This window comes from Miniopterus schreibersii (genome assembly GCF_964146895.1).
Source record: "Miniopterus schreibersii genome assembly, chromosome: 7".
NCBI classification, from domain to species: domain Eukaryota; kingdom Metazoa; phylum Chordata; class Mammalia; order Chiroptera; family Miniopteridae; genus Miniopterus; species Miniopterus schreibersii.
This window is the reverse complement of record NC_138108.1, coordinates 14,118,531-14,145,717: the sequence shown is the minus strand read 5'-3', so window position 1 is coordinate 14,145,717 and position 27,187 is coordinate 14,118,531. Positions and strand designations below refer to the sequence as shown.

General features: G+C 40.6%; 1 protein-coding gene across 14 annotated transcripts in view; it reads right to left on the bottom strand.

Moving 5' to 3' along the window:
- Positions 1-1,088: 1,088 nt before the first annotated feature.
- The window catches only part of FN1 (fibronectin 1), a 64,072-nt gene continuing 37,973 nt past the window's right edge, over positions 1,089-27,187 (bottom strand). For 2 of the 14 annotated variants that reach the window (XM_081142603.1, XM_081142602.1), the window contains 21 exons: positions 26,281-26,463; positions 24,184-24,273; positions 22,628-22,897; positions 21,778-21,894; positions 20,952-21,116; positions 20,264-20,419; positions 19,346-19,459; positions 18,283-18,552; positions 16,936-17,123; positions 15,907-15,994; positions 14,880-15,056; positions 14,006-14,095; positions 13,593-13,772; positions 12,355-12,444; positions 10,951-11,396; positions 9,858-9,996; positions 7,272-7,436; positions 5,303-5,428; positions 4,697-4,803; positions 2,182-2,289; positions 1,089-1,852 (listed from right to left, as the gene is read on the bottom strand). In XM_081142603.1, the coding sequence (XP_080998729.1) occupies positions 1,781-1,852; positions 2,182-2,289; positions 4,697-4,803; positions 5,303-5,428; positions 7,272-7,436; positions 9,858-9,996; positions 10,951-11,396; positions 12,355-12,444; positions 13,593-13,772; positions 14,006-14,095; positions 14,880-15,056; positions 15,907-15,994; positions 16,936-17,123; positions 18,283-18,552; positions 19,346-19,459; positions 20,264-20,419; positions 20,952-21,116; positions 21,778-21,894; positions 22,628-22,897; positions 24,184-24,273; positions 26,281-26,463 (3,341 nt within the window). In that variant the 3' untranslated portion in view covers positions 1,089-1,780. The remainder of the gene's footprint in view (positions 1,853-2,181; positions 2,290-4,696; positions 4,804-5,302; positions 5,429-7,271; positions 7,437-9,857; positions 9,997-10,950; positions 11,397-12,354; positions 12,445-13,592; positions 13,773-14,005; positions 14,096-14,879; positions 15,057-15,906; positions 15,995-16,935; positions 17,124-18,282; positions 18,553-19,345; positions 19,460-20,263; positions 20,420-20,951; positions 21,117-21,777; positions 21,895-22,627; positions 22,898-24,183; positions 24,274-26,280; positions 26,464-27,187) is intronic. The other 12 variants (XM_081142594.1, XM_081142607.1, XM_081142605.1 and 9 more) reach the window with 7 other exon arrangements.

Below are 27,187 nucleotides of genomic sequence, written 5' to 3'. Positions count from 1 at the left end.
CTTAGGTCAGGAGAGCTGAAAACAACAGAAGTACTTAACGATAAATTTCATTACAAACCAAGTGCAACAAGGCAAGGGATAGCTTCCAAACTATGATTTTTCTTTTTAAAGTATATTTACTAGTTTTACCTGATTTTTCTTGAATTGGCAAATTGGCAATTTCTTGCCTAAATCCCAGCCTGCCTTTTAATCATGTATTTTCCGTTTGGCCTGCTTAAGACAATTCTGAAGGGAAGCAGTAACATGCGTCAGCAGAAACTATAAGATGTGTGGAAATCTCTCTGTTCTCATGTTTGAGTAAGATTTTGCTGATAGTGAAAAAGAAAGGTTTACCATTCTTGCATTGTGATAACAAAATATAAATGACCATTTAAATGTGTTTAATTTGGGGTCAAGACACATAAAATTAACCATCACTTTTGAATATTAGTGTCCACAGAGCTGGGCCAGGCCGCAGCCAGTGGTCACAAGGCACCATGATACCAGGGCTTGTCACCAGTTAGGGAACGGATGGGGATAGTGCGTTCACCTGACTGTTTGGGCTAGAGAACCATCCATGGGTTCCAGAAGTCACTGGAGAGTCAGTTCTAAAATCATGAGCCCCCACTTAAGATTCTCAGATCTGTTTACCTGGCTGTGTTATCTTAAGTGAGTCACAATCTTCCTGATCCTCAGTTTACCAAAATTTGAGATGACAGAAATAATCCCTGTTCTATCTTCAATATAACTTAAAAAACGAACTAACACATCTTTTCTAAATAAAAAAAAAGTTTAATGTTTTGATTATGTAAATGTAGTTACTTACTACTGAAATAGTTTAGTTTGTAAATTTAATGTATTACTTTTGAGAATCCAGCAGGCATTCTGGTAAAGCAGAAAATATAAAACTGTCTCCATTACTGAATAGATGAAATGATAACGATGAATGTGTGTTTTTGTAGTGATTTTTCAGAAAGTCTTGTACTGAAATCACCAAGAATTAGCTAAACACAGAGCTTTTCACATTTGCTGAATTGAAAAAAAGAACATTCATAAATATTATTTTCCCCCAAACGTCGTTATATAAAAAAGAAGGCATGACATTCAAGTTGTGGAATGTAAATCTTTTATTAAACAGTTTTCTTTCCACAGTAGTAAAGCTTTGGCATGTACAGTATAAAAAATAATCACCAACCATAATTAAACCAAATTCTTCTTATCAACTGCATACTAAGTGTCTTCAATGCAATTTTTTTTCCATATAAAAATACTGGGAAAAATTGATAAATAACAGGTAAGAGAAAGATATTTCTAGGCAATTACTAGAATCATTTGGAAGAAGTGAGCACTGTGGATATTTTAAATATCACAGCAAAAGGGACATGCCGTTCCTATAATATTGCAGGCCGGACAGGTAGAAGCAGAAGTGTTTGGGTAACTTTCCCACTTAAAGTTTTGGTAATATCATTTCAGTACATTCTGCATCTGGGTCGATGCATGTGCTTCCCTACTGATCCCAAACCAAATCACAAGTTAGAATCATTTCATTTAAAATACTGAGCGGTGTTGAACACTTCGGAGCAGAACAGGCAATGCACTGCCCCCTTTATGAGAAAAGTCTCAAAACACTCCCAGGGTGATGCTTGGACAAGCTGTGAGTTGAGCTGAAGCTGGAGAAGTTACTCTCCAGGGCAAAGGGCTTAAGAAAGAAACAGACGCTCTAGGATGGGATCTGCTAATGTCGCTCCAGTTTGGATGGGCCTTGGCAGAGATCCATGCTCATTTTGCTGGGTTGGAAATATTACTCCCGGGAATCTTCTCTGTCAGCCTGGACATCTAAAGGCATGAAGCACTCAATTGGGCAGTTGACATTCTGTTAAAATATAAGACGAAGAAAAATTAGCAACAAATACTACAACGTATACAGAAAAACGGGGGAAGGGGTGCTTCTGACAATTATTTCTAGATAGAACATTTCTAGCTTTAAGAACCTAGCAATAAACTTAAATAAACTGGGTAACAGGTGATGATCAGGAGGTTAATACCTTAGAAACTAAATTATGTTATAGGACACAGTACTCTTAAGTCATATAAAGGTTTTGTTTTTAAAATAGGTTCATTCAAAAGAAAAGTACCCACGGAAAGTCCCTACTATGTGACCAGTTGCACTTAGGGGAGAAACACTCATGCAAATGCACTCACAGTATTTGAGTTTTGATGGTATCTCGGAGCATGGTGGTAGGAGTGACCAGCAGCGCTTTCGTGACTGACTTGGGCCCCTGGTCTGCGGCAGTTGTCACAGCGCCAGCCCTGAGAGCAGAGGCATGAAGTCAGACGGTGTTTACAAGAACATGACAACTGAGTGCTTGCGTTAAAGAATTTCAGCTCCTCGGCAAAATGTAAGCAGTTAATCACAAAGGACACTTTGATGATGATTTCATGAATTTATTGGCTGATTACTTATGTCTTATAGCTGCCTCTCTCTATTTCTACTTTTCCTTTCTCCTGAAATGTCCTCTCTCCTTTTCCTGTTCCAACCCCATCCGTCTGCTAAGGCTCACTCCAGCCCCAACCGTTAACAAGCTTTTCACCCTAGATAACAGAAGAGGTTTTCCAAGAATCCTGGAGCTTGTAAAAGGGACTTGAGATCATTACCTTCATTTTCCAGGTAAGGAAAATGAGACCTAGAGGGGTGACTCGCTCAGAGAGCGCGGAAAAGTCAGTGACCTGCTGGTGACGTTGGGGCTGTCGCCCAGATGGGTGACTCCTGGCCATGTTCCTGCTATTGCACCACATTGCCACTCCCTCCCTAAATGTCTGTAGCCAGTGACTGTAGCTTTCCACCTGGCTAGTGATGGCATGAGAGAGGAACGGGGCCAAGCTGGGCCAGGGAGGCTCCCCCTGAGATTCTTGCTAGAAATGTGAGGAAATGTGTTCTCTTTCACTGTTGCTCCTAGGCTGGTAGGAGATAAACCTGGAGCTGATGGAGGTCACCTCTGTCACCATCAGCGGGGAGCCTCCTAGAGAATGAAGCCAATACAAAGAACAAGCATATGAGAGAGGAAGAGACTCCGATGCCATCGATGAAGGGCCCTGGCGCTGGTAGATCCTGGGACTTTTCGGTTATGGGAGCCTTCTGGTGCCTAAATTCACTTGAATTGGGCTTTTCTCTTACAACCAAAATAACCCTAAGTAATAGTCACTTTCTTATAGTGGCAGGTAAATATTTCCGACATATTTCTCCATCTAAATGCATATTCCCTATAATGCTGAATACAATTATGGGTAAAGGCCTACTTAGAGAGTCAATGAGTCCTGCTTTCCTATAAAAATGTAACAGTTCCCACTCCCTTCTTAAGTGTTTCATTTAGCACTAAAACAGAGTAGGTGTCACACATGGCTTCAGGTGGGTCAATAATGAGCTGCTGAAGCGAGACCAAAACCTACTTCCCAACAAATTCACTAGCATCCAGTATTGCTTTCTGTACTGAGCACATGACCAGAGATGAGTGAGTCCTGTGATAAGTCTGTAAGTGTTAATGAGAGAGGCAGAAAGAGAGCGACTCCACAGCCTCTTCCTATCAGGATGGCCACACTGCCTCCCCACCTAACCACTAAGGGTAGAGTGAGATCACAGTTTAGAGTCTGCCCCGGGTCGCTCCTGGAGACCCTTCCCTGCTGCCAGATTCATCTTTCTAAAGACCATTTTCCATTGTGCTCCTTTTCTTCTTGCACCTCTGCAATTGGCTAATGCCAAAGGCATCAACTAGTGAGTCTTACCCTGGAGTAGGGAGCATGCTCTTCACAAGTCAGAATTTGAGGGCTGGGGGAGGGGCTGTTCTCATTGGAAACAAAGGACTATTATGTCCCTTTGTTTTTGAGTTACAAAAGTCATTTTATTTTGAAATTTCAAATATTAGAGGAAGGCGCAGCATTTTTTGTTACATAGAAGTAGGACAGATGAGAAATGGTTGTGAAGTACTGACTTCCCAAGGCCCATCTAATTTCTTACCACAAGACACCAGGCAGAGGGATGGCTCACTGGAGCCGGCACCTGCCAGCCCCTTCCCATCCAGGGGGTATGATTACTCTGCTCTCTCTGCTCCCTTCCCTCCATCAATCAAATTTGAACCATCCTAAATCCCACCTAGTTTACACTTTTTTATGAAACTTCTTGCTGATCTCAGCCTATGTAGGAACTGTATTACTTGGCAGACCCATTCAGAGCCTTATCTGATGAGCTTGGCTTTCAACATATGCTAATTTAATGTCTCTAGCTACTCTATCATTAAGAGCCAGGACCTTTCTCATTCCCTCTATTCGTCGCATATCATTACATCCCATATCGTTAGCCAGACCTATAGCAGGAATCTATTTTTTGAGCGAGGGCAGAAGGAAGGGGCACTGTCTTCGATCTGGGGTGTTATTCAAGACATTTAACAACAATGCCACAGGAGCACCTGTTCTACCCAACTTGAACACTTTAGTTGCCGAAGGAGAGAGACAGCCTGAGAATACTGAGTGTGGGAGGGGCAGAGGCTGCCACAAAAGGGGACGACTGGAGAAGGTATTACGTGGGCAGCTACATGCCAACAGGAAATGAGGTGTTTCAACATTTCGTAAGGGGCACTGCCACAGCCATATGTACAGCATACACACAAGGAGCTCAACCCTGAATCAGCTTATCTTGACCTAATCTAACTGCAGGGAGCCTTACCCGCTGGCCTCCAAAGCACGTGCAGGAGCAAATAGCACCGAGATATTCCTTCTGCCACTGCTCTCCCACATGGTACGTCTTCCCTTCATCGTAACATGTTGTTTCATCTACACAGAGACACAAGTCAGCGTGCGTGAGACAGAACAGACAGACAGGACCCCAGTATGAAGGTGGCTTCTGTTTCTCACCTGAATTTGCATCATCACAACCAAAACACCACATGTTTGTGGGAATCATTCGTAATAGAGAAACTGCTGCACAGACCATAGGGTAGCATTTACAAAAATTACATCTAATAACTGAGAAGATGGAGATCGTATTTTAAAAGTTGAGTCTGAAGACCCATAAAGCTTTCTGATAACATTTCACTGCAGTTTTTGATCAAAACACTCAGGTTGGAAAAGTGCTAAAGTGCCTGTAATAACATTAAATCACGGCTCATTTTTGAAGCTTGTCTGCTTTCCCAAATCAAAAGATTAACAAACCCATTGTTCGCTCTTCAGGGAGACCTAAAACCTCTCCTTGTTTCTATGGATAAGAGTTACAGCCCAGTAATGAGTGCAGGAGTGCTTGATAAGGCACTAAAAATGATCTGTGGCAACGTACGAGGATCACACTTGAATTCTCCTTTTCCGTTCCCGAGACACGTGCAGCTCATCATCTGGCCGTTTTCTCCCTGACGATCCCACTTCTCTCCAATCTTGTAGTTTACACCATTGTCATGGCACCACTCTGTGGGGTGGGGGAAATCAGGGGCAAAGAGTTAGTGGTGTGTTCTGGCTCCCAAGACAGTGAACGCACTGGGACGTGTCACACACGAGTTCAAAAGCCAGGCATCTGGAAGGAATGATAGGGAAGGTTAAAAGCCACCATGCCTATGACAAACCATTTTTGGGAGGCTGGATCTTAAAATATTATCTTCACCATTTCACATTTTCTAGGCTATTTTAAGATTCAATTTATTCTACCATAATCCTATCACAGGAATAGTCAGTGACCTTCATTTGAATTCTCACTTTTAAGGTAAAACTAAAGTAGGATTTAGTATTTCAGAAATAGAAAATCACCCTGGATTTGCAGAGATGCTGGATACAAAGTAGGTCAATTAACCAAAAAACCCCCATATGCCACAACCTGTTTCTTGTAAATAAAAAGAGGAAAAGAATAAACCTGTGTATTAAAACAATAAAAACAAACAAAATGATAAATCAGTGGTTACTATCCCTAAAAATAAGACTGGTTTTAAGGATAGCTAATAGTCACAGTTATATATCTTTACTACTATACATAAAAGATGACTTTTTAATCTCCAAGGTTTATACTGAAACAAAACACACTTCAGAATGTTGTAAAACAATATACTACCATTTTAGCAGTCATTCCTTAAACTTTAAGTTAATTGACAATTATGACAGCTAAGCAAAGAATATGTAATTTGAGCCAAAGAATCACGTAAATCAACTAACTTACAGCTTTGCTCCCAAAATTGCACCTAACTTTTATATAGAAAATAAACATACAAACTTAAAAGTAGTTCCGTTTCATAAATGAAAAACCACCTAATTGATGCCAAATGTTAAAAATGCCAACTGCTAAGCAGCCTGGCACCTCTGCTGCTCCATCTTTCCACTTCCAGACAGTCGGGCACAGTAGTCTGCATTGACAAAATTAGTTGTTTTATGTTTTAGTCTGAATTAAACCATTCCATTTATATAAGAAATTAAGTAAAATACTCTGAAAAAAATCTATTATGTTTTATTTCTCCAAATGTGATTTCTGGATATGTCTATAAAGGCTTGTTTACTATAAGGAATAGGGGTGAACACCTATAAAAATGAACCAGTTGTCAATAATACATCCCCTAAAAAAAAAAAAAAAACAGTCACAAATAAAAGGTTCATACATTCTACTACTAAATCTCTAAACATAGTAATTCCTCGGGTCATTTTAACTAAAAAATAATTCATATATTACAATCTTTTTATAATTTGAAAATTAAAGATATTTTAATTAAAGATTCTTAATTATCTACAGGTTATCTGTACTCCCTACATTATTTAGAAAATTCAAGCTACCTGATGTGTCTGCATATGTGTGATATGAGAGCATGTGTGTGTGTGTGTGTGTGTGTGTACTAGAATAAGGGTATGTTCGGTTTGTGTTGAAAGAGACAGTGTTTCTGAGTGTAATGTTTACCTCTAATAAGCTCACTCCATACCAAAGATTACAAGAACCTTGGGGTTTCTTATGTCTCTCATTTGACCTGGCTCTAAAGAGTCTGGATTAGTTCATATATCTTAACAGAAATTTTTTATAAATCATATTACCATCACAAATGTATTTGTAACTGTCGTATTGGCATACCACTCTGGAAATGAAGCAGACTTCCCCAAGTAAAATTTCCCATCATTTTTCTATGATGCAAAATGTTACTTTGAGTCAAGCAGTCTCCCTTTGTTTGCTTCATGTTTGGAAGAGCCAGTGTCTGCCAAACATGATTCTTTGTCACACTGTGCGAATGCACGGGGCTGGAAGAGGTAGACAGACGGGTGGACGGACAAAGCAAGCTACTCACTAGATGAATCACATCTGAAATGACCATTGCCCAAGCCTAAGCACTGGCACAAGAGTTTAAAGCCAGATTCAGACAACCGCTCCCACTCCTCTCCAACAGCATGGTAGGAAGACGTGTAGGGGTCAAAGCAGGCGTCATCCGCAGGCTGGGGTGGGCCTTGGTGAACTACATGAAGAGAAGGAGGGAAAAGCAACAAAAAAGACATCTTATTGCTGGTATTGGACTAAAGGAAAACACTGATTATTCCATATAATGACTTAATCCAAAACAAAAATCCCCACAGTACTAACAAGCATTCCCCTGTTCCATCAACGCAACAGCTGCTCTAATAAACAACACTTCAATGTTGCCAGTGGAAACTTGAAAAGGCATCTTAAAAGGGACCCATCTTTCATTTTTGTCATCAGTTCTAAAAAGATCATTTCTGGTAAATCTAGTCTATAGAACATGGAACAGATCTGGATACAATTTAAGGGAGTTAAGAACTTCAGTGAGATGCAGACTGGAAACGCCTCTCCATCGGCACCTGAGTGCCCTTTAACTAGTTATTACGTCACAGTCATCTGTAAAATGGGGATGATACCCAGAATATCTCTACCTGCTCAGGATTTTGTGAAGACTGCATGAGATCATGAATTCAGAGTATTGGCCCATTACCAACACTTCAAACGTGCTCAGCAAATAAAGAATAATCATTAGAGGGCATCTTTTGCTTTTACTGCAAAAGTTTTAGCATTTTTATATCTCATTATAACATGATCTTTACTTTTATTTTTGCATGTTTTGCACAAGAGTATAAAACTTTGAGATCTTGTACATTATTATCATAACTGTACGACTGCTTTACTTTATCAGTAAAATCAATTGTTCCAGATAAGAGGAAGCAATGGGATATGAATGAATTAGGAACACTTACTGGGCCCTCTTCATGTTGCCCAGGATCTCGGTCTTTGTGTTTTGGGAAAGCTTATTGTAACATAATTTATATGAATAAAGCCTGTTTCAAGTTATTTTAAAAATTAAATAAACGAACTTCTGTGTCTTTGAATCTTACAGTGTATATTTCTGTTTACAGTGCAAAAATCAAGAGCTCAAAAGCTGTAGATATTTGAAGTGCCTAATATTTTAAAAGGAAAACACCCTGGAAAAAAAAATAGAGTTCTGGAGAAGCTAAGACGTCTGAGACATTTCACAGCCAGGGGAACCTGGCTAGAGTGCAGAATATCACTGCTGGGGATACGGAGGCGGAAAGAAAAATGGGAAGAACTTACAGTTGCCACGATGGGGTTCAACAAGCCAGAAGTTAAAATTCCACCTGACTCAACCTATGGAGATGGAATCTTTTTCTAAAAATGATGTGGAAAAATACAAAGACCCTTGTGTTCTTATAAATTCCTTTCACATGGTATTCTAGTAAAACCACTAAGGCAAACATGTATGTGTTACCATGGATACAGACTACAACTAGCACAAGCCTCTCACCCCCCCCAACCCCCTCCAGGCACTGAACTGCTTAATTCACAGGCATTTATACATGTAAAACAACACAGTCCAATGGGAAAGGAGACTGAGATTAAGGAAACTGGCCCTAGAAATAAAGCCAGTCACTTGGCAGAGAAAGAAGTAGCACTCCCTGCTGCTAGAGAACCCTCCGGTTGGAAGATTCGAGACTCAGGGTTTTGATTATTGCCTATCTAATGTTCCCTGGAAAATCTTCAGCTGCTGCAGGCTGAAAAGCCAAGTGACATACTCCTGGTTTAAAAAGGACTTCCCGGGTGCTGCGGAGAGTCAATGACCACTTAACCTCGATAAGAGGTTTTGGATCTATGTAATCAGAAGAGAAAAAAAAAAAGAAATAACACTGGAATAAGGGAGCCCTTGGGACAGAAATGGGCTGTGTTGGTAGCATGTGACATCAGGAACAAACACCAGCTGTCCCTAATGTCTGCAAATGGGGAATTTCCTTTTGCAGGTCATCCGTTTCACTAGGTACTTAAAAATCACTCAAGAGGACAGCAGCATGGTGAAGACGAAGACGGTCTGAGCAAAGCGGTCAGGAAATTTGTGCCCTCTGTCAACTCAGACCGACACTCACTGGCAGGGACTCAGGGTGTCAGACTGAATAACTTGAAGCTTGTTCCAGTTCTATCATCATATCACTGTTTGGGACTCTGTCAGACATGTATGCATTTTACAAAGACACCAGAATAGCCTGGCCGGCGTGGCTCAGTGGTTGAGAGTTGACCCGTCACCAGGAGGTCATGGTGCAATTCCGGTCGGGGCACATGCCTGGGTTGCGGGCTCGATCCCCAGTAGGGGGCGTGCAGGAGGCAGCCCATCAACGACTCTTATCGTTGATGTTTCTCTCTCTCCCTCTCCCTACCTCTCTCCTGAAATCAATTAAAAAAAAAAAATTTTGGAAAAAAAAAATACCAGGATACTATGAAGGGAAAATAATTCAATTTAAAGTTGCTCATTTACTTCATAATGTAACATTATTTCCCAAAGTTAAAGGACCACAGTAACAGTGGAAAAAGCATCCCCCAGAGGGGACCCTGGGCCTGGAGAACACAGGCATTCACATACCCGAGTTGCCCACAGTGATAACCTCCTCTCGAATCTTGTGCCTGATGTGGTCCTTCACTGCTTCCACAATGATGTTGTAGGTGGTGCCTCTGGTGAGACCCGTCAGGGTGGCACTAGAAGAAGTTCCAGGAACTCGGAACTACCATTATTGGCACATCCAAAGTAGGGGAGAAGGCATTAGTGAAGGATCCCATGACTTTCCCTATTCTTTTATCAATAACCCTCACTGTGTAAACAATGTAAAAGGAGACATCACTTCTCCCTGCAAGATTTTCCTGCCAAAAATCAGTCCCATGTGCTCCAGTTACCAGGAGCCCTTAGTAATTCTAGAGACAGTCCCCGTTCCACCCTGCTGCAGCCACAGGTCTACACAAGCCCTCTGGGAACCCTGGCCATGCCCCCTTTACATAGGAAGTGAACACTGTAGGGCGATTTATTCATCCCACGCAAGGTGGCACCTGACCCCCTCTAGGGTCCTGAAGACACTTTGGAAAATCCTCCAACGCAAGTTTCGAAGCTCATAAATCTTCCACAGTTGTAGTCAGTTTTTAAAATTCTGCCACTTTCTAAAACTAAGAACACAATAAAATTGATACCAGCAAGACAAATTAAAGAATAGAAGTTTTAGTTAGAGAATCAATCACTTCCAACAGCTGATACGCACAGCTTCACCTAAGTTCTTCCTCCTTAGACCTGCTGTAGGTAATGGGATTCTCCAAGGACAAACCATAGGATGGCATTTTAGCCCTGATGTGCACAAATTTAAATTCAGGCAGAATATTTCTCTCTCTTTTCTAGGGTCATTTCTTTATCTGTATTACTAAGGAGGCTCAAATAGGTGAGAAGAATAGAAAGGATTTCATTCTTTCTGCTAAATAAAAGCTATTGACACTCTGGTACATCCCTCCCCCCCACCCCAACCAAGTAGAACCATATTGAGATTAAAAAGGAAAAAAAATCAGGGCTAAAGTGGGCCACCTTTGAAGAGATTCCAGAAATGTAGCCACTTGACATCGGAGTTTTGCTCACTTTAGTTATGTAGTTTACTCCTTTCCAAACTGCCCAGTCAGAAGTAAAAAGAGAAATTTATTACCTGTAAGGGTTCTTCATCAATGCCAACTGGATGACATGAAATTATATACTCAGAGCTTTCCTGGAATGGGGTCCAAGAGATGGTTGTCTGAGAGAGAGCCTCTTGTCCTGTAGAAGCATTTGGATTGAGTCCCAGAACGTGAGGGTAGAGGTGGTGGTCTACATCTCCCCCGGGGACATGACCAATTTGGATCTCCTCATTTACATTCGGCGGATATGGTCCTGGCCTATGCCTTACAGGGGTAGCCGTTGTGGGCGGTGTGATCCGCCTAAAACCATGCTCCTCAAAGATCATTTGTTGCCCAACACTGGGCTGCTGACCCGAAGTGCCAGGAAGCTGAATACCGTTGGTGATGAAAGGGGTCTTTTGAGCTGTGGAGGGAACATCCAAGATCTCTGGTCCTTGAAGATTGGGGTGTGGAAGGGTTACCAGTTGGGGAAGCTCATCTAGCCAAGAGAGGTTAGAGCCAAAAAAGCAAAGCAAGTTTATAAGCTCCCAGAAGTACCAGCAGTAGTCATTATCAATTCAGGCAACAATGACTGTTTATTGATTTGATCAAAGGCCCTGGAAAATAAGCAGTTCTTAGATCACGAAACACTTCTTTCCAGAAAGAAATCTTTATTATTATTTTCCATCAAAGATTTCTTTAGAGTTTAAAAGAAGTGTTAGTATGAATTTATCATACAAAGCTTCAGACTGCTGAGCCCCATAGAAGCTGCCTCTGATCAAATTAAACCCAGCAGAACAGAAATGTGCAACCTTTTTTCCCTTTTTTCATTTGAGAATCTCGTTTTAAGGACTAGAATTCACACTAATTATATCAGCATCTGCAGTATAAGAATTCCAGAGGTTTGGTTCAACGGTTTCTGGTTTGAAACGGTAAAAAAATAGATAAAAATACATACATGTTCATTTTTAAAATTCTATCTGCATAAATACAGTATTTTCTTCAAATTAAACTGAAATTGGATAAAAAAGTAAGACATTCTTCAGTTCTAAGTTTCAGAAACCAAATAATAAAGAAAAATAGGGATTCTTCTCCCAACTTTTTTTTAAAAAACATTTTTAACTTCAGTGAAAGGTATAGACAAATAGCAAGAATAGACATTTCACTTATACATTTTCATATCTGTTTTGAAACTTTTAAAGGTGAATAGAAGGCTTTATTTTGATTGGTTAAGGAAAAAATAAAATTGAATTCAAGGAAAAAATGAAACTGAACTAAGAGTTTGTTAGGTCATCCTTGCTCTCAAAGAGCACAACATATACACTGTGCAGTTAGAAAAAAAGGTTCCATGAGAGATGCACTGAAACGCGGAGAACATTTTCACTGCAAAATTAATCATTTGTAAATAGTTTTGTCTTGACCATCTCCCCATTATCCCGAAGGCGCTCGTTCTTTACCTGTCTTTTTCCTCCCGATCAGAGGCTCACTCTTCTGGTTGTTCTTAAGGGCAATGACTTGGATGGTGTACTCGGTTCCTGGTTCCAGACCTGAAGGACAGATCACCAGGTTATGTCTGTGGGCTCAGCTAGCCAGGTGGAAACTGCTCTCACAGGGAGACACTCCTGGGGAGCCAGCATCCTCTCCCTCCGGCCGCTGGCCCCTTGAAAGGTAAAACTGACTTCACTTTTCTTCCATAAACACTAGAACACTCTGCATGTGATGACCACTTAGCAAATTAGTGATCTCACGATCAAACCTGACATCTGAATAGCACTTTTATGCTAAATTTTCCTGGGCATTCTTTTAGCACGTGCGCTTTTTTGCCTTTTTGAATTCCAATCTATCAGAATTGTACATGGCCAGTGGAGTCAACACTTGGGAGAGATCATTGCAGATTGTATCCATGAATCTGCTTAGGCCTAATGACCAACTGGCTCTCAGTGACAGGATCAATGAAAAGTTAGAGGACAGGTAAATGTTCTGCAGGAGAGCATGATCAATCTCTGTGGGGTCCCTAGAGGAAGTGTCCAATTCAACTCCTCCCATATCTGATTCTATTTTCCTGTCCCCAAAGTTTCTTAACAAAACTGTCTCTTTCTGGTACTTGTGTGTTCTATAGGATTTTAAAGTCCAGATGATCCCCGATACACAGTTGGAAAATTTAATCTCTTGGAGAAAAGAAATACCAGAGGCCTAAGATCTTTCCTCCTGAAACAGACACCTCCTAGTCCCTGTGTCAGGCACTCTCTCCAATATGGTAGTTGGGGATACTCTGCCTCGAGACCTATGCTGTGAAAGTGGGTAACAAGGGGCAATGGCAGGCGGAAATCTCGCAAGTCCTGCAAGAGCGTCAGATCTTTAGGGAGTTCAGTGGGTGGAGAGGCTTAAAGGAGCTAGTTTGCCTCGAACGAGGCATTTTTCTAAGACTGGACTGACAAGTATCTCGCAAGCATCTAGCAAATAAAAATATGTTAGTTATGCCATTAGAACAGTATTGAAATTACTTCATTTGCAAGAATTCATGCCTTTTGGGATGTGCTGAGCTCTACAGCGCCTATTGAGAGAATGCTCTTTGAGGTTATCAGAAATGGGCTTCTCCTTCTCATGGTGTAGCATCAAAAACACAGTGGAGTCTGCTAAGCACTTTGTGTCCTAGGCAGTAAGGAGGAAAATGACAGTATGGAAGCAGCAATACCAGTAATAGTAGCCTCTGTGACACCAGGGCGGGGCCGAGGGACCACTTCTCTGGCAGGGGACCCAGGCTTCTCATACTTGATGATGTAACCAGTAATCTTGGCACTGGGCGGCTGCCATGATATCAGCAAGGAGTTGGGTGTGGTGGCCAGGAAATGCAGGTTGGATGGTGCATCGATGGCTAAAAGAAATCAAAATTAAGTCTCTAAGGAAATAAATACCCAAGAAAATTATACCCACACTCTTTTCCCAGCCCTTATCAACAGACTCGAGAGAATCCAAGAGTTCTGTAAACTGTCAAAATGACTCACTGTGATCTATAATAAAAAAAATCAGCCTCATTTTTGTTTCTCAAGTTCACATGACCGGTCACAGATAAGTCAGTGGCACTTCTTCAGTAGAAAATATAGTTACCTGTGGAGGCATCAATGACGACAGGGGAGCTCCGGGCATTGTCATTCAGGGTGTACAAGTAGATCTTGTAATCAGTGCCGGGTTGTAAACCTGAGATTTGTGAAGAGAAGGCTTTTATCTGACCTTGATTTACTAGGAAGCTCAAAATCATCTGCAATTTATGATTCCTCTACCAACACATATTTATATGGACCACAGAAGTGGTTCACATTTGAACAATACATTTAGAGCATGGTATGGGTATTAACTGTTAATGAGAAACATATCTCAAAAGAAAATCACTGGTGCATTCAAAGACACTGGCTAAAATAAATCTGAGAATACAAGTATGCTACGTCAGCAGTAGCCCTCCTAGAGAATGAGGGGTGAGTACCTATTGAGTGTTTTCTCTTTATCATAATCAGATGGTCTTTGATTGGTAACTGGAATCAGAATTTTGAATCTCAAAGAGACCTGAACTAACCTAGATGTTGAACGTTCTCTGATGACAACTTTGATCTTTATGAAGCAGTGTTGTTTGATTTTTTAAATTTAATTATGCTTTATCATCTATGTTAATGTTAAACCATTTTAGTTTCTTTTGGTTGTAAGCATTATGTTACAATTTTTTAATATAAGAAAGGGTACATTGATTAAAAATCAAAATGATGAATGGAACTTATGCCATTTCTCTGACAAACATCAGATAAAATCAGGCATTCACAGGACAAAACTACGTCTGATCATGGTTTGAAAATAAGTTTTTAAAGAATAGAGCTGGATTATCCTAGAACACTGAAAATAAATTTATTCAGTGTAAGTGATAGAATAACTAATGAGCTAACTGATGTGAGCGGCAGTGAACAAATGTGGCGGGCACAGTGAGCTCCCCGACCTGTGATGGTGTAGCTTCTGATATCTGGGCTGATGGTTCTCTGAACTGGAATCTGGCCATTTGCTGGCATGGCATCCACTTGGAAGCCGGTGATCGTCTCAGTCTTGGTTCTCCAGCTGATGGTGATGGTGGTCTCGGTAGCATCTGTCACACGGGCCCGTCTTGGAGGGCTGACATCTGCAAGGGATCAAAGCCAGAGATTAGTGCCTTGCTGGCTCATATAGGTAAGGTTTTGATATTTTTAAATGCTTTTTTATTAGACGCCAAAGACATCCATTTCTTCACATGACAATGTATAGCTTTTCACCTGTGGCATTCAGAAACAAAGGTTGACAGTAATTAGAATATAAAAATAGTCACTTTTTTTTTTTAAAGGACTGAAAAGCTTGTTACAGATACTACCAGTGGTTCCCAAGTCTGGTTTTATAGCATCTACAAATCCCTCAATAAATGTTAAAATTATTAATTTATTAAAATGTAAAATATGTGTAGGAGTTAGAATAATATGGCAGACCAGCAATAATATATACATGCATTGCTAGTATTTTGTCATTTTTATAAGGCTTCATATTCTTTCCTCTCCACAGATGAATGCAATCCCTATTTATAGATGAGGAAACTTTGACACTTTATATACGATTTCTGAGAGTTATTGATATGGCAGAAAAATAGAATCTGGGCCCAATTTTGTCCAATACTACTCCCTGTTAAGATACAGTAGAAGGCAGCATGTCCTTACCAAACTTAACTCTATGAAAACAAATTCCATAAACTAGGTGTTAGTCCTCAGTCATAACACTAACATTTTAACATTCTGAAGTGATCCCATTTACGTGCCCATGGACCACTTTGGGGGATGCAGGGGGCATAAAAGGTGCCAGTAGTTAAGTCAAAAAGATGGGCAAGCAAATCAATTTCCAGCTTGGGAATCATTTCATTGTTAACTCAGTGATCTAGAAAACTATGTACCATTCTGAAGTTTTGTTTATACAGAATGTTTTTGACACTAAAACGTGTGATCACTCACTCTCCAGAGTAGTGACAATTCCGTGAGCTGGTCTGCTTGTCAAAGTGTCCTTGAGAGCGTAGATACTCACTTCATATTTGGTGGCCACCTAGAAAGAAGGGCACGGGGAGTTCAGCGATGTGAAGCACAAGGACTTTCACCACAGCATGAGAAAGACGCCATGGTTATAAAAGAAAAAAAATAAAACCTACAGCACTATAAATTCCTAGGTTAATTTCATTCCTACACTGCAGGTTACCAATGACAAATTTAAATTACGTAACTTTAAAAATGCCCGCGGGGCCCAGCAGGCGTGGCTCAGCGGTTGAGCACTGACCTAGGATCCAAGAGATCGAGGTTGGATTCCCGGTCAGGGCACATGCCCGGATTGCAGGCTCCATCCCCAGCAGGGGGCGTGCAGGAGGCAGCCGATCAATGACTCTCTCATCATTGATGTTTCCATCTCTCTCTCCCCCCTTCTCTCTTGCTCTCTCTGAAATCAATAAAGATATAAAAAATTTTAAAAATGAGGAAAATGGCTATTAGCCTCTTTTTGTCCTTTATGGACAGACAGGTATAAATTGTAAATTTTTCTGATCATAGAGACTTCTCTGTCTCTCAACCGTCTTTCTATAGTTTCTTCTGGAATTGGGCTTATGTTAACATGTACATCAATTTCCTGAGTTCCTGGCTAGTTTTTTGCATGCACATCCAGAAGGACTAAAACTGTTTTAATGAAGGTAGGGCCAGGCTGGGTTAGCACAAACTGGAGAACACTCCTTGCCAAGGTAACAGAGCTCAGAAAATGCATAACTAAAGGACATATAATTGCCCCCCCCCCCCATAGCCCTTTAAAATAAACAGAATATATTTCAAGAGCTGTACAAAATCCAAAGCTATTTATAAAATTGATAAGAAATTACAATAAAGTTATTTGATGGCAGGGGCAAAGAATGCAACTAGACTTATTATTATAATTGTATCTCCACCACCTTAAACCATGTAAGAGATGGCTACTTCTTTACTCCAATGAAACGGGGCACCTCTTACCATGAGTCCTGATACAACCACAGATGAGCTATCAGGAGCAAGATTGATTTCTTTCATTGGTCCTGTCTTCTCCTTGGGGGTCACCCGCACCCGATATCCAGTGAGCTGAACATTGGGTGCTGTCCACTGGGCAGTCAGGCTCGTTGGTGTAACCTGAGTAAACTTCAGGTTGGTTGGTGCAGGAATGGCTGTCAGGATGGTCATTGGTTAGAGGTTATCTTATAGGAAAGGAGGAACACATACGGAACATACAGTGAATTCCAAGTAGAACAGGTTGCGCTTGGTTTGGGTTAGGTGGGTTCCCTGATCAAAGACTCAATACAAGGAAGCACAAGAAGGGATGCAAAAATGGAGAAGATGTTTGCTGAGAAAACGTTTGCTACCCACCAATGCTCGGAATCACTGGAAACAGGTACATGTCAGCATTCTCGAAGACTTTAGGCTCTAGAAGATGTTTTTGCTTACCCTTAAAATTTTTTTAAAAGTCAGACTGACTGATTTAGGCCATTGAGATTGATTTTCCATTTGTATGGAAAGATGAGCACTAGCCCTCTTCCTATATAAACTATTGTATGGAAAACCGTTTCACAGAGTATCCCATACCACAAAAGTTAGAGTTAGGTTTTGATTCGCTTTATCGGGACCCTGTGGCAGAGATCACTGCTAAATTTAAGTGTTCTCTGTGGTGCAGCATAAGAAAATTGGATCATAACAGAAGCGGCAAAGAAAAGCAAAGAGCAATAACAGATTGTCATCTGCAGGGTTGATGCTGTCACAAGGACACATCTTTAGCATCCCCCTCATGCTTTAGAATCAAAGCACGAGAAGATAAAGTATTGTGGAAAGCACTGGCCCCATGTGCCCAATCCTCAATCCTTTAAGCAAATTATATACCCGGCACACGATTATCTAACCAGAGAAGGAGGGTCTTATCCATGTGTCCTCAGAATCAGGCTGCTATGAAATGGCCCAGTTTGGGTTCCCTTTTTAGAGTAAGCTCTAGGATGCCAAACTTCTTTCCTTTATACACAGTGAGTATAGCCACAGGGAGGCATAGCTTAGGGAAATAATCCACAATTTTAGAATTCTCTTCATATGTCTTGCTTTATGGCCTTGTTTATGAGCCACGTTACTCCAAAACGTCTGCTTATTAGACTTTATCTAAATATCACCTAAACTTCATTGTTTAGTACTATTCCTCTTAAAGAGGGCCTTTCCTAATAGTGAGGCAGCTTTTTTTTTTAACCCCCTTACACGGAAATCAATAGCCTGATAAAGTATAATGCATTCAGCAGGGCATAAAGCCTCTGCTCCCATGAGCACGCAGCGGTGCAATTAACGATATACCTGTGGACTGGGTTCCAATCAGGGGCTGGCTCTCCATATCACCGTGCAAGGCAACCACACTGACTGTGTACTCAGAACCAGGCCTGAGGCCTTTCAGCTCTGCAGTGTCTTCTTCACCATCAGGTGCAGGGAATAGCTCATGGATTCCATCCTCAGGGCTCGAGTAGGTCACCCTGTACCTGGAAACTTGCCCCTGTGGGCTTTCCCAAGAAACTTTGATGGAATCGACATCCACATCAGTGAATGCCAGTCCTTTAGGGCGATCAATGTCTGTTAGGCAAATTAATGGTAAGAGGTTATGTGAAAAGCAAGTTGTGAAATAAGCATTTTTATAACATGCAAAGCAGTTTCGCAGATACCATTTTCTTTGGTGAATTAAATTCCAATTAACCCACTATTACATAAAAAATTACCTGGAATTTATCGAAGCATTTTTGATTTCAGAAATATTTAATGTTTCATCACTTACTAAAACAGGTGTATGTGAGATGCATAGACACCCTGCAAAATGTCCTCACAGAGAGGATTCACTTGCGTTAATTTTAAAATAATCTACCAAAATTTATTTTTGTGATGCGATATTAGTCTCACAGACCTGGATTTTCTATACCTTGGAAGTGGTAAAGTTGATTTTCAATGTTAGATTCAGATTGTTATAATCCTTCTTTAACCCTGGTGCAGACACAGTCCTGCAAATGCTCCAAATATAACAGCCTCATGAGAAACACTTCAATCAACTTTACCATCCAGTCATAGAAAAGATGGTCCTGGCAAAATATTTCGTAGATGTGCTATAGGCAAATAAGATTTTGCCGAGGCCATTTGAGCAAAAGAAATTTAAGGCACAGCAACTAACTATGTGGCTCCACAGCTTCTTTCCCTATGTTCATTGCTTGGCACTGAGAAGAGAAAATGTGTCTGTAAAGGGCTCAGCTCAACATACAAACTAACCAACAAGTTGGCTTTCCCCATGTATAACCGCAAACAACATGCAGAAGGGGCATTCAGACGCACAAAAACAAAACCTAACTTTGCAAATGGGAGGTAAGCGTGGGGTACGTACTGGTGACTGCGGTCTCGACCAGAGGCTGACTCTCTCCATTTTGACTCTGAGCATAGACACTAACCACATACTCCACTGTGGGCTGCAAGCCTTCGATGGTCATTTCTGTTTGATCTGCAAAAGGAGTGAAAAGAAATGCATCTATGTCACCCACTGTAAGGTCATCCAAGGGGCATTCAGATTTCAGTAGCAAATGTGTGGTGGCCTAGATTTTCATCGGCAGACTTATCAGGAAAATATGGAGGAGTCAGACATGGGTGTCCTCTTGAACAAATATGTTCACTGTTAATCCAGATGATCATACTGGAGTAAAGTCACACTAAAGGGTAAGCTCCAAAATTTAATATGATGCCCCCAACAATGAATGATGGTGATCTTGAAGAAAATAAAAATTGACTTTAAGAAGGCACATACCTTTGCTCTCTCTCTCTCACCTAACCTCTGTGACTTGTTTCCTGAGCCCATGCAGCCCAGCTGGCTCACTTTTCCTACCTCAGTGACGTTCTAAATAAACTTTCATTTGTACGTGAAAAAAACAATATTGCCTTAGGATCCTAATTTCACAAGTATTTTAGATCAAAACAAAAATAAGAACTAAAAGAATTTTTAAAAAATCAGTTAGGCCATCTCTTCTTGCAGTGCACCATAAACAAAACCACAAAGATGGATCTCATAATTTAAGATGTCCACACCATCAAGCAGGACTATGCATATAAAACCAGAAACGCATTTCTCTGAAAAATTCTTCTGTGGAGGGACTGAGTCACAATTTTGACACTGAATTCACAAATGGGGAAGATTTGACATAATGATACAGAAATACATAGTACTCACTGCTAGGGGTTATTTATTTAAAAAGCATATTGTGTGGGCCGCCTCTGTTTTTCCTGGTGCATGGGAGATGCTGGCAATTCTTACCTGGACCTGCAGTTTTAGTTTTTGTTGGTCCCAGGCCGTTTTTGGGAACAGTGGTCACTCTGTAGCCAGTAACAGGGGAGCTCGGAGGCAGCCACTTGACACTGATGCTGGTGTCCTGAACATTAGTCACATGCATCTGTGACGGTTTGTCAATTTCTACAAAAAACAAAACAAAACGAGGTAAACCAATAAAGCCGCAGTCCATGGGAGCAAGACTAAATAAGTCCTTGTCTCCAGTTCTGCTACATATAGGATTATCTCTTATGACAATTAATGGCTCCCAAGTGTTTCTTTTGTAGAAACATAGACAGCTTTTGGGAGCTGGGGCAAGGATCTCGATACCATTACCTATGTTCAAGATGCTGCTTTATTCGCAAAAAAACTACATTCTAACTTAGGTGCTTATCTTCTTACCTTATCAGCTCATTCATTCATTCACAAGTATTTACTAAACACCCCCTATGCCTGTCTCTACAGTAGGCATGTGGAATACATCAATGAACAAAAGAGACAAAACTTCCCGCTCTGGGAGGCAATTCCTTGTTTATCTGTCTCAAAACTATTGGCTGTAGGTGTTCTTCATTTTCTTAAAAACGAAAATCAATTTCGCAATGAGGACAATACCTTGGGAGAACATCATAAAAACTATCTGAGTAAGTATGCCTGTGTCACCCCCAGGAGTCGGTACCTGTTCGGTAATCAATGGACACTGGCTTGCTGCTTGCCGGGCTGTCCCCACGGCCAGTGACAGCATACACAGTGATGGTATAGTCTATTCCAGGTTTAAGGCCAGTGATGGTCGCTGTAGACTTGCTCCCAGGCACAGTGAACTCCTGGGCGGGGCTGTTTCCTCCTGTTTGAAAAGAGGTTAGTCCAAGCGTGAGGGGCTGAGAGATACCTGGGGGTTGCTGAGTAACTGAATTAACGCATTGAGAGCAGCACGTCAGTGACACCTTTGCTCATTCTCTTTAAAAAGGTGCTATTAATAGGGCTTGAACAGAAACGTGTATATATATATTCATGCATGTAGTAAACCTTGACAAGTTTGTAAAAACTGGGAGAAAACTGCAGTTAATGCTACTTTAATATTCCAGCTAAAATAAGTCAAGGTTGTAGACTAACATGAGAAGGGAGAAGGTAAATCCTCAAGCCCAGATTGCATAAACTGTGTTCCTTTTTCAACATTTTAATAGAATACATTCCTGTTAAATAAAATTTTGAAAATACAGAAAAGTAACAAGAAAAACACAAATCACTTATCATTTCACCACTGATAATATGTACGTGAATTTGCAATCCTTTCTTCCTCAGCTCTACTGTCCCCCTCCAGGACTATACAAACAACTTCTTATCTTGATTTTGCCACCAATTATATCAGGCATATTTTCCACATATTCTTGGAAAAGAAAAGGCTCCATTGAATGGACTTGTCAAACTTTCTTTAATTGTGTTCACTGTTGGGCCCAACAGGACCTGACTTGATTAGAGTGTGAAACAGCATTTTACCAACGCACCTTTTTCTCCATAGGTGATCCTGTAGTATCTCACTGTGACGGCGGGAGCTTCCCAGCTGATCAGCAGGCTGGTGGGGGTCGTGGCGATAACTTCCAGGTCCCTTGGAACATCAGAAACTATAAAAAGCAAGGGAGAGTTCTCACATCTGTAACTTTCAAACAATGCCGAGATTCACTCTTTGTTCATGTTTTAAATATAATAATGTAAATACAACACAAAATTAGAATTAAAAATTATGAGCAATTCAAAGTAAGGGGTTAAGGAGTCAATTCGAATTCTAATAAAATGATTATTTCATATTTATTGAACACTCTCCCCCCTCAACTTTTTACTTTGAAAGATTTTAAAGCAACAGAAAAGCTATAAAAATAATATAATGAACATCCATATCCCCTTCCTTTAGCTATTTGCTAATTGGTAACATTTGCCTCTCTCTCTTTCTCTTAATCCATTTGAGACTAGGGTACAGATATCATGATAATACTTCTGCTCTAAGTACTTCAGCATCTAGCTCCTAAGACCTTGACACTATTACATTAAAATAATTATGTTTTGAAGGGAATTTTGAAAGAGTGTTTTCTATATTTTGAATAAAACCGTGGTTATTAAAAATGCATAAGTACCTAAATCAGATGAGAAATTTCTTGGAATAAAAATAAAAGTATCTTCTTTAATATACTCTAAGAAGGAGACTGTTCTCCACACAGTCTCTTACTTCCCTCTCCATGTCTCAGAACCATGATCCATTTTTTAAGAGAGGATGACTCAGACACACACACCTATTTCACAAAAGATACCACCTGCACAAAAAGTCCTCCGAGTTCCTCTGAAGACCAGAAAACAAGTTACCTGTTGACTGCTGGCCAACCAACGAGGGGCTTTCCTCTCTGCCATTAAGTGCGACAATGCTGACCACGTATTCTGTGCCCGGGCTGAGGTTGGTGAGGGTGATGGAATTCCGAGAGGGGGGCACTCGGTCTTCTCGAGGTCTTCCGCTGCCGTGTTCAGGATGATGGCGAATCCTGTAGCCAGTGATGGTGGCCCGAGGGGCAATCCAGTGCACCGTGAAAGAGTTGGCAGTGATATCAGAAAAGTCAATGCCAGTTGGGGAATCGAGACCTGTTTTTCCCACCCAGTGGGGGGAGAGGGGGAAAAACACATCACCAGGTTAGGAAGGAAGAAAATAGGGGAAAGTAACATACATCCGGTATTTCTGTTTTTTCATTAACGCAATGAATGGCCATAAACCTCACATTAGGATGCACTGATTCTAAGCCACATATAAATTTCAAAATCATAAACTGACTCAGTTCAAAGTGGCCAACTCAGCATTCTTTTCTTTTTTCTTTTGCTAAGCAATCCAGGTATCATTACAGTAGGTTTCAGCATCATATTTAAAGGAGAGGTGTTTAGGATATTCTGGGAATGGATATTTTTAAATGCATTAGTGTTCAGTAGTCTGTTTCTATCCTACACCTGTATCTTTGAAGGCGAGAAGTTCTTTCCATTCTCAAGCTAAGTGTTTGGCTCTCAAGGAAGCTTTCTACACTCAAAAGGGAACTGATTTGTCAACAGGGTGATGATGATGCCAAACACAAAACTTTCTAAAACTAAAACATTATTCTGGACAAATTACAATGCAAGTAATTCCTCATGAATCGAGAATTTAGTGCAGTGCCGAAAAATCAGCAAGAATTTGGAGTTTATCCCAAATTCAAATCAGGTAACCTCTCTGGGATTTCAATAAATATCTGTTTCAGTTATAACATTTGTTTATTCTATTTGATAATATACTCAGACCAAACTGAGATATCACAACTCCTTTTTGGAAGCAAGTGGACTACAGTAAATAAATTAATGGGTATACTACACAGCACTTTTATAAAGGGAAAAATCAAAAGAAACACTCATCTTTAAGAAAGGACATTGTACACAATTCTACTTCCTTTTTATAGTAAATGACGAGTTCATCAAGTAGAAAAAGAGATAAATAAACTTGTTAGCTTAGTAAAAGAGGGCAAATACGACAATGACAGTGTTGAGTCAGCCATTAGACAGAGACCCCTACTGAGAAGGAATGTTTACCATCCCTAAATAACAGACATTATGAGATATTCTTCTTGGGAGAATTTTTAAAAGGATAGACAACAAAGTTTCTGGGCTAATTTCAGTCCTCTCTGGAAACAGAGAGAGTAGAATCTTAGAGACTGGAAGTCAGGGCAATAGTTGAATAAGGTGTCTTTTAATTTTCAAGACCAGTGATCCAAAAGTAATGACAAGGCTACGAGCATCACCGTCACCACCACAACAGATGGAGACGTATTTTTAGAAGGAGCATTCCATTTTTGTTATTTAAAATTAGTAGGTGCAGGCTACTTGATAAGCATATTGCCAACGTGACTCACCTGTCCTCTGTCTTCCTTTGAGGGGCGTGCTCTCGTGTTGTTCATAAACACTGGAGACGCTGACCAGATACTCTGTGCCCGGCAGGAGATCTGAAGAGGCAAGCGGGACTTATTTTAAACGTGTCCTTGCAAGCATCAAAACCCAAAGCACCCCAAGAGTCCAGTCCTATAGCCTACTTATACCTAAGTGAAGAGGAAGGGTCCCCTTGCCCTGTAGCATCTCTAAGTTTTGGCCTCAGTTCCACCTCTGTGAGTGTGACTCAGCTCGATCTGCAGTAAGATGGAGCTGCTGTAGCATGGTCATATTTATATCACGCACTTAATCATGTCTGTTGAGGTCAAGTGATAACGATGACCTTGGACTATGTAGTATCACTTACTCCTCAGAACAGCCGGGTGAGGTGCTTTGCTACTTTTTAAAGCAGCCATGCTGACATACAATAAACTGCATATATTTTAAGTGTACAGTTTGACAGGTTTTGACGTATGTATACACTTGTGAAATCATCAACACATTCAAGAGAATGAACGAATCCATTACCTCCAAAAGATTGGCTGACAATTATCCCACTTTAAAAATGAGAAAACTGAGGCGTAAAGAAGTTACCTTCTTCGACATAGTTTCCCAGGATCATACAGGAGTTGACCCAGGCTACGGCCAATGGTCTTAACAATTAACCTTCACTGGAAGAGTTATACTCCAGAGAAAGTGACTGATTCTGCCATATGAAGGTGAGAGCAGAACACTTAAAATATTTAAATATACATTCCTGGATTCCTCTCACTTTGAGGAACCAACAGAGGTACAGAGTAAGGTTTCTAACCATTGACCTCCTACTCGCTAAACCCCCTTCCCTCCAAAGCATCGCCCCTTCAGCCTCTCTGCAGAGGCCCCTGCTGGGTGCTTGGACTCCTCTCTCCTCCTTTCTGCTTGACCAGGGGCAATCTACTTAACCACCGGGCACCTCAGTTACTTCATCTGTGAAACAGGGTAATAATGGGGGGAAATGGCTACCTTGAGATCTAGGATAGGATCTAGAATGAGGTCTTAGAACACATGCTGAGGTGGGGCTAAGGTGCGGCTAAGGTGGGGCAGAGGGTGGTCCTGAAGCAGGGGCTTCTGTACTGGGTGATGCTGTAACTGCTGGTCCCAGGGTGCTCCAGACAGAAACAGCTGTCCCATGGATAGGCAGGTATTAGGATGCTCCTGTCCTCGGACACAAAATGAGAAACCAAAACTACGGTCATGCTGAGCTGTCTTTCACTCTCTCAAATATGTCCGAAAGATAGAGAATGTTTTCAGACCATCGTTTGGTAATGGACCTAAATGTGAGCTATTTCTCTCTTACATAGAAACTTTGGCTGTTCTTATGTACCTCCTTTAACTAGTACAGTGAAAATACTGAGAAGCAACACTGACTTGAAACACAGCACCGTGTTGCAGCCCACTTACATTTTCTTTAATAAAAGATATCTATTTCAAAGGAGTAGGAACTAGAAAGAGGCAATTTCCATAAATTGTTGTTGTTTATTTTCATGTCTGTTGTTTTCTAAGCCCTCAGGCTTCAGAGACATCCTGCTAACAGATTCTTTTTAAAGTAAAAATCAAACTGGCTCTTTCTTCAAAGAGCATCCTGATCTGTCCTGAATAACCAGTCCCTGTTCCCATGTTTTCAAATGCTAAATAGATTCCCTGCTGACACTTGAAGGGAAAAAAAAAGAGAGAATAAAATAGATATGGTGACATTACTCTCAATCCTCATTTTCTCTATAACATTCAAATTTAGTCATATAATTTCTCTTGACATACATTATTTTTATGTGCTTATTTGGAAGCAGAACTTGTTTGAAGTCCTCGGGCCTCAGTGCTGGTGTTTTTCCACTATGATTTTTAAAAAGTGGTAAATATCAAAGAGGTATTAAAATAACAATAAACATGACATCTTTCAAAATGTACACAGCGGCAGGTTAGATCTGGAGTTCAGTTTGCAGTCCTGTTGTGGCCGTCTTGACCTTATTTACTCCTACCTGAGAACTCAGAATTCTTCCCTCACGCCCAGCTTAGTGTTTACTGAACAGATACAGTGGATCTCTTACTTGTTAAGACCACTGCATTGTCTGAAGGAGAAATGGACAACTCCGCAACATCTTCCTCATTTTTCACAGGTGAGTAGCGCACCAGGAAGTTGGTCAATTCAATGGATGGAGGTGGGGCCCAGGTGACACGAATAGTGTCTGGACCAATATTGGTGAAACGTAGGTCAGTGGGAGGAGGGACAGCTGGTTTCAAATAAGAAGGAAGACTGAGTTAATGTAATTTTAAAATGAAAGATGACAGAAATATCTGAAAAGGTAAAAACAATATTTCATGCATGAAAGAATCAAGTCATCATCATGCAAATAGTCTAATCTAAATCTAATCTAAATGAGAGTAAACTATAGTTGACCCTTGAACAAAACAGGTTGGAACTGCGTGGGTCTATGTGGATTCTTTTAAATACTGTATATGTATTTTCTGTTCTTTATAATTTCTTAAACATTTTCTTTTCTCTAGCTTACTTTATTGTGAGAATACAGCATGTAATTTGCATAACATACAGAATATGTGTTAATTGACTGTTTATGTTATCAGGCTTCCAGTCAACAGAAGGCTGTTAGAATTAAGTTTGGGGCTGTCAAAAGTTATACATGGATTTTCAACTGAGTGGGTGGTCAGCGCCCCCAATCCCCATGTTGTTTAAGGGTCAATTCTACTGTTAAAAATCAAACACTACACCCAGTACTGTTAGGCCCCTTTAACCTTTCTGCCATCAATAATATATCTTAAACAATAATTTTAATCTTTCAAGTATGTTGCTTTTAGGAACATTATTAATAATACCACTGAAGATTATTTTATCCCAGGCTGAAGAGGCTCAAGTTGCCACACAGCAAAGAGAAACATAGCAGTACTTTCCAAAAAAACACATGCACACAGACAAAGACGCGAGGGTCCTAGATGTCC